This window comes from Trichoderma citrinoviride, assembly GCF_003025115.1.
Source record: "Trichoderma citrinoviride strain TUCIM 6016 unplaced genomic scaffold BBK36scaffold_3, whole genome shotgun sequence".
In the NCBI taxonomy this organism is placed as follows: Eukaryota; Fungi; Ascomycota; class Sordariomycetes; order Hypocreales; family Hypocreaceae; genus Trichoderma; species Trichoderma citrinoviride.
Genome location: NW_020194711.1, coordinates 2663999 through 2676894, shown reverse-complemented (window position 1 = coordinate 2676894; position 12896 = coordinate 2663999). Strand labels below are relative to the sequence as shown.

General features: G+C 55.6%; 5 protein-coding genes across 5 annotated transcripts; 3 read left to right on the top strand and 2 right to left on the bottom strand.

The window, feature by feature from the left end:
• Positions 1 to 1186: 1186 nt before the first annotated feature.
• On the top strand, positions 1187 to 2592 carry BBK36DRAFT_1167046 (DAHP synthase-like protein; the record flags this gene model as incomplete). The annotated part of the gene is made up of 3 exons (XM_024894992.1): positions 1187 to 1229; positions 1445 to 2224; positions 2285 to 2592. The coding sequence occupies 3 exons, from the start codon at positions 1187 to 1189 to the stop codon at positions 2590 to 2592; spliced, it is 1131 nt and encodes a 376-aa protein (XP_024752505.1).
• Positions 2593 to 3035: 443 nt separating this feature from the next.
• BBK36DRAFT_1139264 (hypothetical protein) lies at positions 3036 to 3596 on the bottom strand (the record flags this gene model as incomplete). The annotated part of the gene is made up of 2 exons (XM_024893298.1): positions 3036 to 3442; positions 3533 to 3596. 2 exons carry the CDS (start codon positions 3594 to 3596, stop codon positions 3036 to 3038), a joined length of 471 nt encoding a protein of 156 aa, XP_024752504.1.
• Positions 3597 to 3930: 334 nt separating this feature from the next.
• BBK36DRAFT_1134700 (hypothetical protein) lies at positions 3931 to 5182 on the top strand (the record flags this gene model as incomplete). The annotated part of the gene is given in 3 exon segments (XM_024892395.1): positions 3931 to 4025; positions 4041 to 4782; positions 4856 to 5182. 3 exon segments carry the CDS (start codon positions 3958 to 3960, stop codon positions 5180 to 5182), a joined length of 1137 nt encoding a protein of 378 aa, XP_024752503.1. The 5' UTR covers positions 3931 to 3957.
• A 2448-nt stretch (positions 5183 to 7630) lies between these two features.
• Positions 7631 to 8633, bottom strand: BBK36DRAFT_1139262 (hypothetical protein; the record flags this gene model as incomplete). The annotated part of the gene is made up of 5 exons (XM_024893297.1): positions 7631 to 7981; positions 8019 to 8232; positions 8283 to 8292; positions 8352 to 8391; positions 8502 to 8633. 5 exons carry the CDS (start codon positions 8631 to 8633, stop codon positions 7631 to 7633), a joined length of 747 nt encoding a protein of 248 aa, XP_024752502.1.
• Positions 8634 to 10755: 2122 nt separating this feature from the next.
• On the top strand, positions 10756 to 12368 carry BBK36DRAFT_1111977 (S-adenosyl-L-methionine-dependent methyltransferase; the record flags this gene model as incomplete). Its single annotated transcript, XM_024889762.1, has 6 exons — positions 10756 to 10824; positions 11039 to 11123; positions 11214 to 11388; positions 11618 to 11758; positions 11830 to 12249; positions 12332 to 12368. 6 exons carry the CDS (start codon positions 10756 to 10758, stop codon positions 12366 to 12368), a joined length of 927 nt encoding a protein of 308 aa, XP_024752501.1.
• Positions 12369 to 12896: the final 528 nt, after the last annotated feature.

Sequence of the window (12896 nt, the reverse complement as noted above, 5' to 3'; positions counted from 1 at the left end):
TCAGTCTCAGTCTTGCACCACAAGTACGCAACCGTCAACATTTGGCTGATTATCCGGTGCTAGAGACCTCTCAGCGTTCGCAGTTCGGTATTTTTCGGAATATTCAAGGACAGCTGTCTCAAGAACAGGCTTCATCTATGTTTTCTCGTTTCGTGCCCTGGGTGCCGGTGACTTGAAGACCACTCATACTTCATCAAGGCTTGTGCATAAGGTACTCACTCACTCACAGGCGCCCATCACCAGCCTCAGCTGAATAGGTACCCAGGTAACCATCCCCAACGCCTCATGCGATCTAATAATCCCCTGCTTCAAGCTACGCAAGTTCGATTCCATATCCGCTGGATGCTTCAGACCAGCCCGTGTTCTTTGGGGCATATAAAGTACCGTAGGCGTGTAAGTGTGGTACCTGAGTCGGTATAACGTTCACATGCTCCGGAGATCGCATCGAATCCAGCATGTACAACAACCATGATCTCCCCGAAGCGGAAGGCGTCAGCTTATGGAGCTTGGAATAAGCCATCTAGTACCTAAGGTAGTAGATGCAGTATCTCAGTCGATGGTACATGCACTCGGCAAGAAAGGAACACAGACGGAGCAGCTTCTACAGCGCCTGCAAGGAAAAAGTGTCAAGAAAGGCAGCACTCCGATGATCTGCTGTCAAGGCTGGCTGTGGACCTTTCAAAATAGAGGCCTTACTCGCAGAACTGGTCGACTCACATACTGACCAATTGCGCGCCCCCAATTGACCACTCTTGGAGCTAAAAGGCAAACCGACGTAACTGTGGCCTCTTTTTCCCTTGTTTACTGGAGACCAATTTTTTTTTTCTGGCAGCTCACGGCGCATCCACACCTCCGAAGCACGGCCGATCCCAGGGAATTTTGCCCGGCATTTTTGGCTGCTCTCCGGTTTACATGGGTGATCTGACTCATTGGGACCTGTGTTGCGCGCTGCCGGTTGATATATCTTCAAGGCCGTGTTCTTTTCCCGAGGAATAGCTTCCACGGAGAATTCTTCTTCATCCAGATCTCATTGCTCTTCGTTTTTGTGATACCCTTGACTCGCCATCTTTTGCTTCCAGTGACCCCGCCAGTCCAAGTCGCCAAAAACACCCCACCATCGTTCCGGTTCCTCGATTTTTCACCTCTTCACCTTCTCTCCCCAAGCACCGCAGACTCTACCGACAAGATGCCTGGCGTTGACGCAGAGATTATCGCTGATGACACCAGAAGTGAGTACCAATAGCTGTCGACAATGTCCTGAAGCTGCGAGGAAATCCGGACAGCGGTGGCGGACCGGTGCTTTGAAGCCTTTGACACATGCGATTCCGATCCTTGCGCCGATGGGCATTTTGCGCCGTTGCGAATTGCTCGCTCGGCCACGCCATTCTCTGCCAGGAGAAGCATTGAGCCTCGACTCGATCACGGGCTAACAGCAATCTAATAGTCCTGGGCCAGGATCCTTTGATCCCCCCGGCTCTGCTCATCTCTGAGATCCCCATGACGCCCAATGCCCTCCAGACCGTCGTCAAGGGCCGGAGAGACGCTGCCCAGATCATCATGGGCCAGAACGACAGGCTATTAGTCGTCGTCGGCCCCTGCTCCATCCACGACCCCGAGGCCGCCCACGAGTACGCCGCCCGCCTCAAGCAGCTCTCCGAGAAGCTCGCCGACGACCTCTGCATCGTGATGCGCGCCTACCTGGAGAAGCCTCGCACGACCGTGGGCTGGAAAGGCCTGATCAACGACCCCGATATCGACTCGTCCTTCCAGATCAACAAGGGCCTGCGCGTCTCCCGCCGGCTCTTCGTCGACCTGACCTCCAACGGCATGCCCATTGCCACGGAGATGCTCGACACCATCTCCCCCCAGTTCCTCGCCGACTGCATCTCCGTCGGCGCCATTGGCGCGCGAACGACCGAGTCTCAGCTTCACCGCGAGCTGGCTTCCGGCCTGTCCTTCCCCGTGGGCTTCAAGAACGGAACCGACGGCAGCCTCGGTGTCGCTATCGACGCCATTGGCGCTGCCGCGGCCAAGCACCACTTCATGGGTGTGACGAAACAGGGCCTGGCTGCCATTACCCGCACCAAGGGCAACGAGCACGGCTTCGTGATCCTGAGAGGCGGAAGCAAGGGCCCCAACTTTGACAAGGAGAGTGTCCAGGCGGCCAAGAAGATGCTGACAGACAAGGGCCAGAAGCTGGCCATTATGATTGACTGCTCTCACGGTAAGGCTTTATTTTTTTTTCTCATGTCGCAAATGTGGATTGGTCCTAACAAAACGTTAGGCAACTCTCAGAAGAACCACAACAACCAGCCCAAGGTTGCAAAGGCCATTGCCGACCAGCTGCGCGAGGGCGAGCGAGCCATTGTTGGCGTCATGATCGAGTCCAACATCAACGAGGGCAACCAAAAGGTTCCTGCAGAGGGCCCGGCCGGTCTGAAGCGCGGCGTCAGCATTACCGACGCATGCATCAACTGGGAGGACACAGTCACGGTGCTCGAGGACCTTGCCGCCGCCGTCCGCACTCGACGCGAGATCAACTCTGGTGCCCCTAGCGCAGAGCCCAAGGTGAGCACTCTGGAGGAGGACTGAATGTAGAGTCTGTCTGAAGATGGCGCATGCGTGTACGATGATAGAGGAAGAAAAAAAAGAGGCAGAGGGTTGGTTTGTTGATTTGGATGTTACAATCCGCGAGTTTGCGCGCGAAGATACTGGCTTCCTCCCTGGCCAGCGTAAATAAGAAAAAGTTTCAGGGAGAGCATTCAACAATGAATGTCGAGAATTGGCGCATTTGAAGGAACATAAAAAGAGGCCATACGTCGTCGTCGGCTGTGCGAGTTGCCGTGTGCCTCGTCGCAGATGGCATACGACGACCATTTCTGAATATGACATTGATTTCCTACCTACCTAGCAACATGCAAAGATCCAAGGCCCATGTATCAAGTGCCAACCCCCCAGAGCTACCAAATGTGTCCCCAAAACGCCGCGCAACGCAAAGCCAAGAAAACCATTTCGCATCGAAAACATGACAAATGCTATCGACTGCCGCCCACAGCAGCGTAACTGGCGCCCAGCCGCCCCAGGTTCCGCGCCTCCCTCCACTCCAGCACCCTCTTGAAGGCGGCCCAGCCCAGCAGGCCCAGGGTGCCGAAGATGAAGCCCCAGACGATGATCTTGTCCTTGTTGCTGTCGCGCTGGAAGCACATGGTGACGACGTCGTCCTCCTCGGCGTTTTCGCAGAAGCTGATGCCCTGGCTCAGGCAGAAGGCCTTTGTGCAGTCCGCGCACGAGGTCGACGCCGTCCTGCGGGCATGGTCGAGCGAGGGGGAGGAGGGAGGAGGCTCTTGGTGGAAGAGGGATCGCTGGTCGGATTGGTGTTGGGGGCCGAGGGGGATGATGGTGCTGTTCTTGAAGCATGTGCATTTGCAGAATCTAGGGGCGGCTGCCGATTTTTCGTGAGGAGTCAGCTTTCGGATCGGGAATCTGCGTGGCCATTGTGAAATATTGGAACTGCTTCTTGCGTGAAGCTTACAAGAGGCGGAGGCTAGCGCTATGAGCGCAGCGAGGAGGAGCACCAGCAGATGGATTCGAGCCATGGCGGGTTGTGCCTATGGCGCCGGATAGTAATGGGAGGATGTTCCGTTGTTGCCGCAAAAGTAGAGCTGCCTCCTATCTTTCACTGCATCTTGGTCGCAGATTACAGTGCAGATCCAAGGTTGAAGGATGGATTTGAATCCCTTGCGCTGCCGAAGCTGGCGACAAGGCTGGCCGCAAATGTGGGGCTTCTCGATGCCAATCCTGCGCTCTGGTTGGTCCTGTCGTCACAGCCCCATATCTGGAAAAGTTGCAAGTTTGAGTCTGAACGTGAGCAATCTCAAAATCCCATCCAACAAACCCTGGTGAAACTCTTTCACCTCTCACACACACACAACACCGCCAATGGCCCGAATAACAAGGATGCGGAGACTCCAGTCTCTGCCACTGGCCCTCCCGTCACAATGCGCCGCCGCATCCAGACCGTCCTTCGCCGCCGCCGCCGCCGCCCGCGCCATCTCGACGACCAGCCCCGCGCAGAGCAAGAACACGGACTGGATCCGGGGCAAGCTGTGGAAGGGCGAGGCCCCCGGGCCGGCCGACCCCTACACGCAGCGGATGGAGCCTGAGGCGGAGTCGAACCTGCCGGAGGAGGCGCTCGAGATCGGCGGCAGCAGGCCGCGCCGCGACAAGACGCCGGCCGCCGTGCGGGAGTCGAGGCTGCCGCTGCCGGGACGGAGGACTGAGGCCCCGGCGGAGAAGGAGCTGCAGGCGTCGGATCCGACGTACGTGCCCGCCACGGACGCTGAGGGGCTGGAGGAGATTGGGCCGCTGAGCACGTGGTGGGAGCAGCCGGGCCACTGGGGCGAGGAGAGCGAGTTCAAGGGCTTCGGCAGCGCGGTCAAGGCCGTGGAGAAGGAGGTCGTCGAGGTGCACCTGCGCCGGGCGGTCGTGGAGGCGCTGGCGCTGCAGCAGGCGGGCGTCTTCTCGGAGTGGGCTACGAAGAAGTGGTCCGAGGGGGGGTCGAGGGCGCAGTTGGACCAGGCGCTGGCCGCGCAGGTGGAGGTGCAGGATGGCAAGGCTACGCTGAAGGGAGATGCCTCGGCGATTGCTGAGGCTTTGACGAGCGAGGCCCAAGAGGCTGAGTCTACGACGACGAGCGTTACTGCTGAGGAGGCCAGGGAGATGCTCCGGTCGTGGGACTCTTCGTGGAAGAACATTGCGTTGGACAACCCCCTGCGATTTGCGGTATGTTATTCAACAGTTCAGGCTCGTGTGTGCGAAAAAGCAGTTGCTAATTCTATTTTCCTAAATAAAACAGCTCCGCAAACGCCTCTACCAGCTCACCGGCATCCTCATCCCCGACGCCAAACTCGCCGCCGCCAACACCGCCAAGCACATCCTGACCCTCGCGGCGCGGGACCCCAAGCCGCTGAAGCTGGCGCAGGTCCTCGAGAGGCGCAACGCCTTCGCCGACCTCACCAACGTCAAGGTGCATGACCGCAGGGTCGGCCCCATCGACAAGGAGGTGGCCGTGGGACGGTGGAAGGTGATTGAGGAGGAGCTCAAGAGGCGCGACTTGCCGGTGACGGGCTACGGGGACGCGCCGAGGAACAAGGAGAGGGATTGGCTGACGGGGAAGATTTGATGATGGGTGGTTATGATTTATGGAAGTATATATAAAAGAGGTGTATCAATATACCATGTACAACAGCAATTTCTTAAACATTGAGAAAAATAGAGAGGATCTCATGCATTCTGTCTGAATTGTCCACCATGTAGACACTCTGCATGTGTGTTTTTATGAACCGTACAGGTCGGGTTGATCCGATATCACGACTTGAAATCCAACAACTTGAATATCCATCCACTCTCCGCATTCAACACTCTCACCAATTCCGGCCCTACAAGAGCCGATTTGCCCGTAACAACTCAGTTAGTTGTGCGATTCGCTGCTGCAACAAGTCCCAATATGCTCCAACTAAGAATACCCCAATGAGAATACGCCGAGAATACTCCAAGAAAAGAATACCCCAAGGAAGAAATACTGAATCTTTCACTCAGGGATCTCAAAATAGAAACCCCGATTCCAAGGCTACAAAAAAAAAAAAAAAAAAAAGAGAAAAAAGCCTGGAACCCCCTCCCCCTGCCGTTGATAGAACAAGGGGGGAAAAAGATCCCCTTTTGTGTGATTTCCCTTTTCTCACCACGGGAGATGGGGTTGGACGTGTACAGGTAGCCTTATTGCTCTTGTCTTCAAGTTGTCTTGCCTCCTGAGCCTTGTTATTACTACCTAGGTACTTCTTTGACTGATATCATATATTGAGCCGATTGTAGCCTGCTGTTTCTCCTTCTCTTTGATTTTACCCTCTTTGCCGCTATTTGATGTTACTGGTACTAGGTTTGGCGTTAGGACTGATACGCATCAAAGAGATCTAAGGCATCTGGGCGCGGAGAAGCGCCCAGGAAGCAGCATTTATACTTTCAAGAACATCCGGCTCCAGTTGCATCCGGACAATTCCAGGCTGCCCAAAGTTATATCACTTCTGACCAAATGTCGCTGTTAATCATCAAGTTGAAGCACTTTACAATGCTTGGTAAAGAATCCCTATCACCAAAAGCGTCTCGTAGCATCTATTTGCTTCATAGATGCTGCACATAATACTCCGTGTAAGAGAGAAGAACTCGTACTCCATACGGGCAGGATTCAAGTCGCACCGCATAAAGAGGGTGTGTGAGCGACATCCGAATCGAGTGAATGTTGCGCCTGGTCCTACACACCGGAACCTCACCAGGGCCTGTCCTGGTAGGCTGGAAACCCCCCTGCTTGGGGGGCAGGGGATCGCCCGAGAGGGCCGTTTTGACTGACAGCCGGAACATGCGAGACGCATGAAAGACGCCGCATGAAAAGCTTGGGGAATGGAAATGGCGGCATGTCAACGACACACCTTCTTGTGAGGTGGCATCTAACAATGGGTCCGACGGCACTTGCATCGTCGCTCATGTATATGTACCAAGGTAAGATGCCCAACTTGCGTCCCTTGCTGTGCGAGTATCGGTATCACAGCTCGTAGCAATACCCTCATGCTGTCCGGAGCGCGGCGTGGGACAGGAGCTGCGACGAGGCCGCTCGTATGCCAGAGACACACAACGAGATGGAACACAACAGCCGCCAGCTGTGACAAGTCTCGGCATGTCAAAGGCCACGTGGTAATAGTCGCGCCGTCGACGGACCAGAGAAGCCGTCGCAACTTAATCAGGGTCAGCTTTTTCTGTACTATGTGGTTGCGGTCTGACAGGCATTGGCATCTATGTATTTCCCTCGATGGGCTGACGACGGGAGCCATGACGGAAGGATCAGACTGCCGAGGAGAAGCATGTAAGACGCGGGTAGGCCCGTTTTCAATCAATATCCCCTGCAACATTCGTCGATACTGCATGTCGCTCGCTGGTTTCATGCTCTTGATAGAACGAATGCCAGATAGAGTAAGAAGCAGCGCCCTGTGGCGATTAAGTCCATTCTGTGATATGACTGCCAGGTGCGTGCATGAAAGGGGCGCTCCATGATGACGCCGGCTGATGCCTCATCTGAACGACGACGGGTGCGTACTCGTATGTGCCCGTCCCAAAGGATAGGTACTGTAAGAACTTCATGCACCCAACAAGCACTTGAAGGATGCTGGCGCAGCGTCTCCAACGACAACCGCGCTCTGGCGATGTCGGGACGTTCCATCTGATGCTGGCGAACGCCCACAATCTGACCATCACCCGGGCGGCCCCAGACGGCGGTAAAGACGTGAGGCAAGGCTAAACAGGCCACGGCGATCAGGGCAAGGCATGGGGGGGCATTAGATCCAAACATGTCTCCAGGATTTTCTCCCGACTCCCGTCCAGTAGATTCTCCCTAATAAGGCACGGAGTACGGAGCAGGGTTTGGTCAGAAACCCAGTTGCCGTACTATCATGCGCAATGCTCGCCCCAAAAGATGTGCGTCCAGCTTCGTGATGCGGACTCTCCCTGGCTTTGCTGCATGCACTTCGTACACCGCTATCTGTATACGCGTGTATTCGGCGTTGTCGAACGCGGGTGAGGCAGATTAGTAGTGATGGTAGCGAGACGAGGCGGAGAGTCGTTTGCGCATACTAGTCGACTCGGCTCGCCCGAAGGTCATCTGCTGGACGAGGATCTCTTTAGCCAAAGGGGACCGCCGGGAACGCCAACGATTCCATGTAGGCAGCGCGACGCCAAGGGCCCTTGGGGAATCTGCCGTGATCTGCCACTGCTGGCATGGGACGGACATGAATCCATTCAACCAGCGTGCGATCTTGTCCAGTGCCTGTGCCTGTACGGGGTTTCGCTCGTCCTGGGAGTCTCGCGGATGGCTCCGTGCCAGGTCGTGACATCCTCGTCGTCCCGGAATCGCTTTCCCCATATACTTGTACGAGTGCTTGCAACGGACCAGTTGTCCGTTCTGGGAGCATCACCACAGCTCGGCCCAACGTTCTGCGGCGGCTCCGTTCCCCGGCGGCGCGGGCGTCGTTGGTCTGGTCTGGTGTTGGTTGTTGGCCGAGCCTCGAGACGCCCGTCTTTCGACCGACGCTCGAATCTTCAGCGTGTCGCGGGACCTCGAAATCGTCGGGTTCCGCAACCAGGCCGTCTAGCCTCCGGAGCGGGGCGGGAAAGCGAGAATATAGTGGCCTGCGCCCCTGTAACAGCCGGGCTGGAAACGCAGACCAGGCCTCTCCTACCTGTCTCTACCTGTATGTGGAACGAGGTTCCTACTCCAATAGTGTACGATGTCGACTCCAACAGCGTACTGCGGGAGCGCATCAACCTCGAGTTGGCGGGCATCCTCAACTGCTGTTGGTCATTTTTGGCGTTCAGCAGATGGTGGCGTTGCCCTTTTATCCAGCCAGTCACGGCGGCAGCTGGATGAAGCCTGCATCTGCATGCCTCGCTAGCCCTACCAGGAGCAGGTGAGCATGCACCACGGCTGCAGGAGTTGGCCCCAAGCGAGATGGCTCGATGGCAACGAAATACTTGTACTTCCAACGTGAACTTGCCTCGACGGCAGCAGACGAAGCAAGCTTGATGGTCATGATGCTCGGCAGTCAGTTGAGCCGCCTTGGAGCTGAGCTTGTCTGTTACGAACGCATACGTGGCAAATCAAAGTCAGCATCGACACGCAGTCAGTCTTTTGGGATCTAATATCGTCAGCTGCGTCAAGCATCGACAAGCGAAGCCTGGGCCACCTTGATCGTATCCTGTTTTGAGGCTGCCGTGCTGGCATCTCCTTTCATGGAACCCCGACCGGCTGTTCCATCCGGGACATGGCATTGATGTCTTTCGTCCAGACATACATGTACACGCGTCTGTGGTTATACTGCTAATCACACAGGTAGCAGACATATCTCCCAATGGAGAGCGTCTCGTCTGAATTGTGATACTGTTCTGATACTCGTAACAGTTGCCGATGCAATACGACTCCGAGTCCACGACTGCACTGCCACATACCCCATCAGGTACATGTATGTAGCATGTACTCGTACGCGCCTGCAAACAACATGTAGCCGTATGCTTGCGATGCAAACAAGCAGCACCGTCCCTGAGTCTACATGGTTGTCATGTATGTGTCTCGTACCTGTATCGTGTATGTATGCAAGAGAGCGTACAGAGGCAGGCAAGCTGGGGCTTGTCGTCCTGTGTGGCCGCTTCTGCTGATGGACGCAGGGCCTCAGCGATGCCATCTCAATGCATATTCGTGCCATCAGGTACGGAGCAGCTCTCGTCAATCCCACCTCCCGCCAGCCCAGCGGACGATCTCGGACTTGTTGTACATGCCTGCTGCATTTATAGCCGATACCACCTGTTAGTAGGTAGGTACCAAGGCAGGTAGGCAGCCAGGCAAAGTGCATGTAAGGTAGTTTGGCAGAATGCCGGTAGAGATGGACATTGGAGGCTCCCCGTGCTGCTCTCGAGTCTGTGCCTAAGGTAGTCCCAGATTCGCACCTGAGTAACGCTTGATGGATTGCAACACCTCCGTCGCCCACACATCTTCTCGGCGGCCACTGGCGGCTTCCCTCTTCTCTTCCACTGCTGCTACTCCAAGGTTGACAACTATCGTGTTGGTTCAAACATCGTCCATCGTCTCCTGGGCGCAAAAAGCGGTTAACACACATGACTCGGCGGTCCTGACATACATCCGCTTTGGCGACCCTTGGAAGAAGTGGACACTACCGGGGTGACGGGCACTGCACTCAATTGTACTGGAGTCCGCATCGCCGAGGAGAACCTTGGAAGGGAACTTCTCTGCGCTCAGCTCTCTGCTCTCGTTCCCCCTCCTGCCAATCGCCCCCAGTCTGTGGTTTCTGTCGTCTCTGTCTCGTGCGATAGGCCACCCATTCCTGCCTAGCCCACGCCGAGTCCCCCAGCTGTTCCTGTCATCTACATGTACCTTATGCTGCGCGCCGGCATCCCGAGAACTGCGCTGAGAGGAGAGACTGGAGGCTGGGCGTCGCAATAGCCTTCCCAGCAAGCCGGCCCGCTCCGTTTCAGGGATTTGGATAGTGAAGGTGCTATTGATAGCCTCTCGGGCAGCCTGTCACGCTGAGACGGCATTGAGACTGCTGGGCATTGAGAGCTTGCAGGAATCCGGTTCACGGCGACGCTTCCTCGGCAACACAAACGGGGCAAGGACAGACCTGGAGTTGCGTCCAGACCTTGCCGAGTGAGGATAGAGCAAGAGCACACGCATGCCAGTTGCGGGAGGGAAGCCATCACATAAGCTGAAAGCCACATCCCAAAAGCTTGAAGCCAGCAACCAGATCCGCAAGCAAAAACAAACGCCAGAGCCCAAGCCAAAGCCAAAGAGAAACGCCACGCTCCATCTCCATCGACTCGCATTGCCCCATTCAATCTGCCTACCCATACTATTGCGCACCAGCAGCTTGTCGCCTTTCCCTCTGCAGCTTAACTTGAGAACTACTGCTGCAGCCAGCGATCGGCCCTCCCACCTCTTCAGCAACTGGGCCAGGCCGCTCTTCTGCCGCAGCTGACGGAAACCTGGACCTTTCATCATTAACAAAAGGGAGAAAAGCGAGAGAAACGACAAGCTCTTGCGCTGCAATACAGACCGACGCTTCAACTCGTGACAGCAGCCGCTGAGGCTTCGAGTCACCCTGCCCGAGGGCTGTCCCAGGCCTTGTATTCGGACGCCATACCATGGGCGACAACCCACGGCCTTCATTAGCTATCATGACAGAGCCGTCTGGAATGATTCCCCCCGATGAGGTGTGTACGACGAGACAGGGCTGTCTGTGCAATGGCCACTGTCCTTCTCGGCGATGATAGGCCACCCAAGCCAAGAGTTACTAACACATGCGCCTGACATAGGCTGCGGTGTCACCGCCGGACGACGTGGACGAGGTAAGTAGCTTGGCGCGGAGCTGAATGTCGGCTGAACACCTTCTGACCCGGCCAGGGTAACGACATCGGAAGCTTCCAGTCTTCGTTGACTTCCGTCACCTCATCCATACTTCATGGCGTCGTGGGCGAAGGCCAGCGAGTCTACGCCGCATATGGGAAAGAAGGTACCGTTGAATTTCCCCCCCTTGAAGCGCAGATGCAATCGCGGTCCCTGGTTGCAGGCTTGTGTGCTAACCCGACATTGTTCTCTCAAGAGTACGGGCTCCCTATGGACGATCAGGAACTTGATCGCATGGACTTGTGTCACACCAAATACTACTCCCTTCTTAAGCAGAGACGCTTCCTATCACCAATCAGCGAAAACCCACAGAGGATTCTGGACCTGGGATGCGGCACAGGTAGCTTGACCCCAAGCCAAAGTGCACCATCGTGGCGCTGACGCTGACTCTTTGAAGGCATATGGTGTGTTGAAGTCGCCGACGACTATCCCGGAGCACAGGTACGGCGTTCTTGTTTCCAGATAGGTGCGGAAATGCCCTGGACTGACAATGCTTCGTCTACTCAGGTCGTTGGTGTGGACATAGCCCCTACCCAGCCACAATGGTATGTTCGAGACACGAGCCAACTATACGCCGATGGCGCTGATGAATCTATCAAGGGTACCGCCCAACTGTCAGTTCGAGCTTGACGACATCGAACAGACCTGGACATGGAAGGCAGACAGCGCCGACTTCATCTTCTCTCGTGACCTGATCCTGTCGATACGGAACTTTCCCAAATTGATTGACCAAGCATACAGGTATGGCTCGTTCGGCGTATCTCCATATCGACAACTTCCCTCTCCATGAGCTAACGGCATCTGCTTGATAGACATTTAAAGCCTGGCGGTTGGATCGAGTTCCAATGTCATACCGGGCTACTACAGTGTGACGATGGCACGCTGCCTGACGACAGCACATTTCGACATTGGGCGAATCTCACAAAGACGGCATGCGAAAGATACGGCACTCCAGTAGATGACCCGACCCGGTTCAAGGCGTGGTTTGAGCAACGAGGATTCGAGTGCGTTACGGAGGAGGTGTACAAGATGCCCTGCACCCCCTGGGCTAAGGATAAGCGCCTGAAACTTATTGGGGCCTGGGAGCAGCACAATCTGATGAACCACCTGGAGGGCTTGACGATGCGTCTCTTTCAAAAGAGCCTGGGCTGGTCAGAAGAGGAGATTCTGGTCATCTCGGCTTTGCTACGCAAGGAACTACGCGATCTGGGTGTCCACGCCTACTGGCCTTAGTAAGTTGCACCTGCTGATGAGGCTCTCCAAATGCGCGCAATCAATTTAGGCTCAAGGAGGACCATTGCTAACCGCCAGCAGCTACGTTGTCTATGGCCGTAAGCCCATGAGGCCATGAGGCCAATCGCTGATGCAGAGGGCTTTTCCTTTTTCTGCCTGCCTTTTTGGCGACTTTTACCGGCGACCAGGGTGTCATGCAGCCATTACGAAGGATGCGTGGACCAACCAATCAACTCTTATGGAAATGCTTCGTTATTGGCGTTGAAGAAAAAAAAAAAAGCAAAGAAGAGAAAAAAGAAAGGAAAATTAAGGTGTTTGGGGGCTCGACTAGTGGCACCGAGAAGCGACGACATAGCAGACAACATGCTACACCAAGCATGCATACCAAGCATCGATATCCTGTGCTTCAACGAACGTCAGATCGGCTGGTCACATGGCCGCACAGACACGAGATACTCCTCACCAATCGCCCTCACCGCTGCTCCGGCTGCCCCATAAAAGCCGTCGAGCGACTTGGGGAAGCCAAAGCATCACGACGCTTCTGGACGAAGACGGATCAGCCAGCATAAGCCGCCTGCTGCATCTGCATGGGACCCTGCTGATAGCCTCATACCAATCCCACTCCCCAGAAATGTGCTCACGAGGC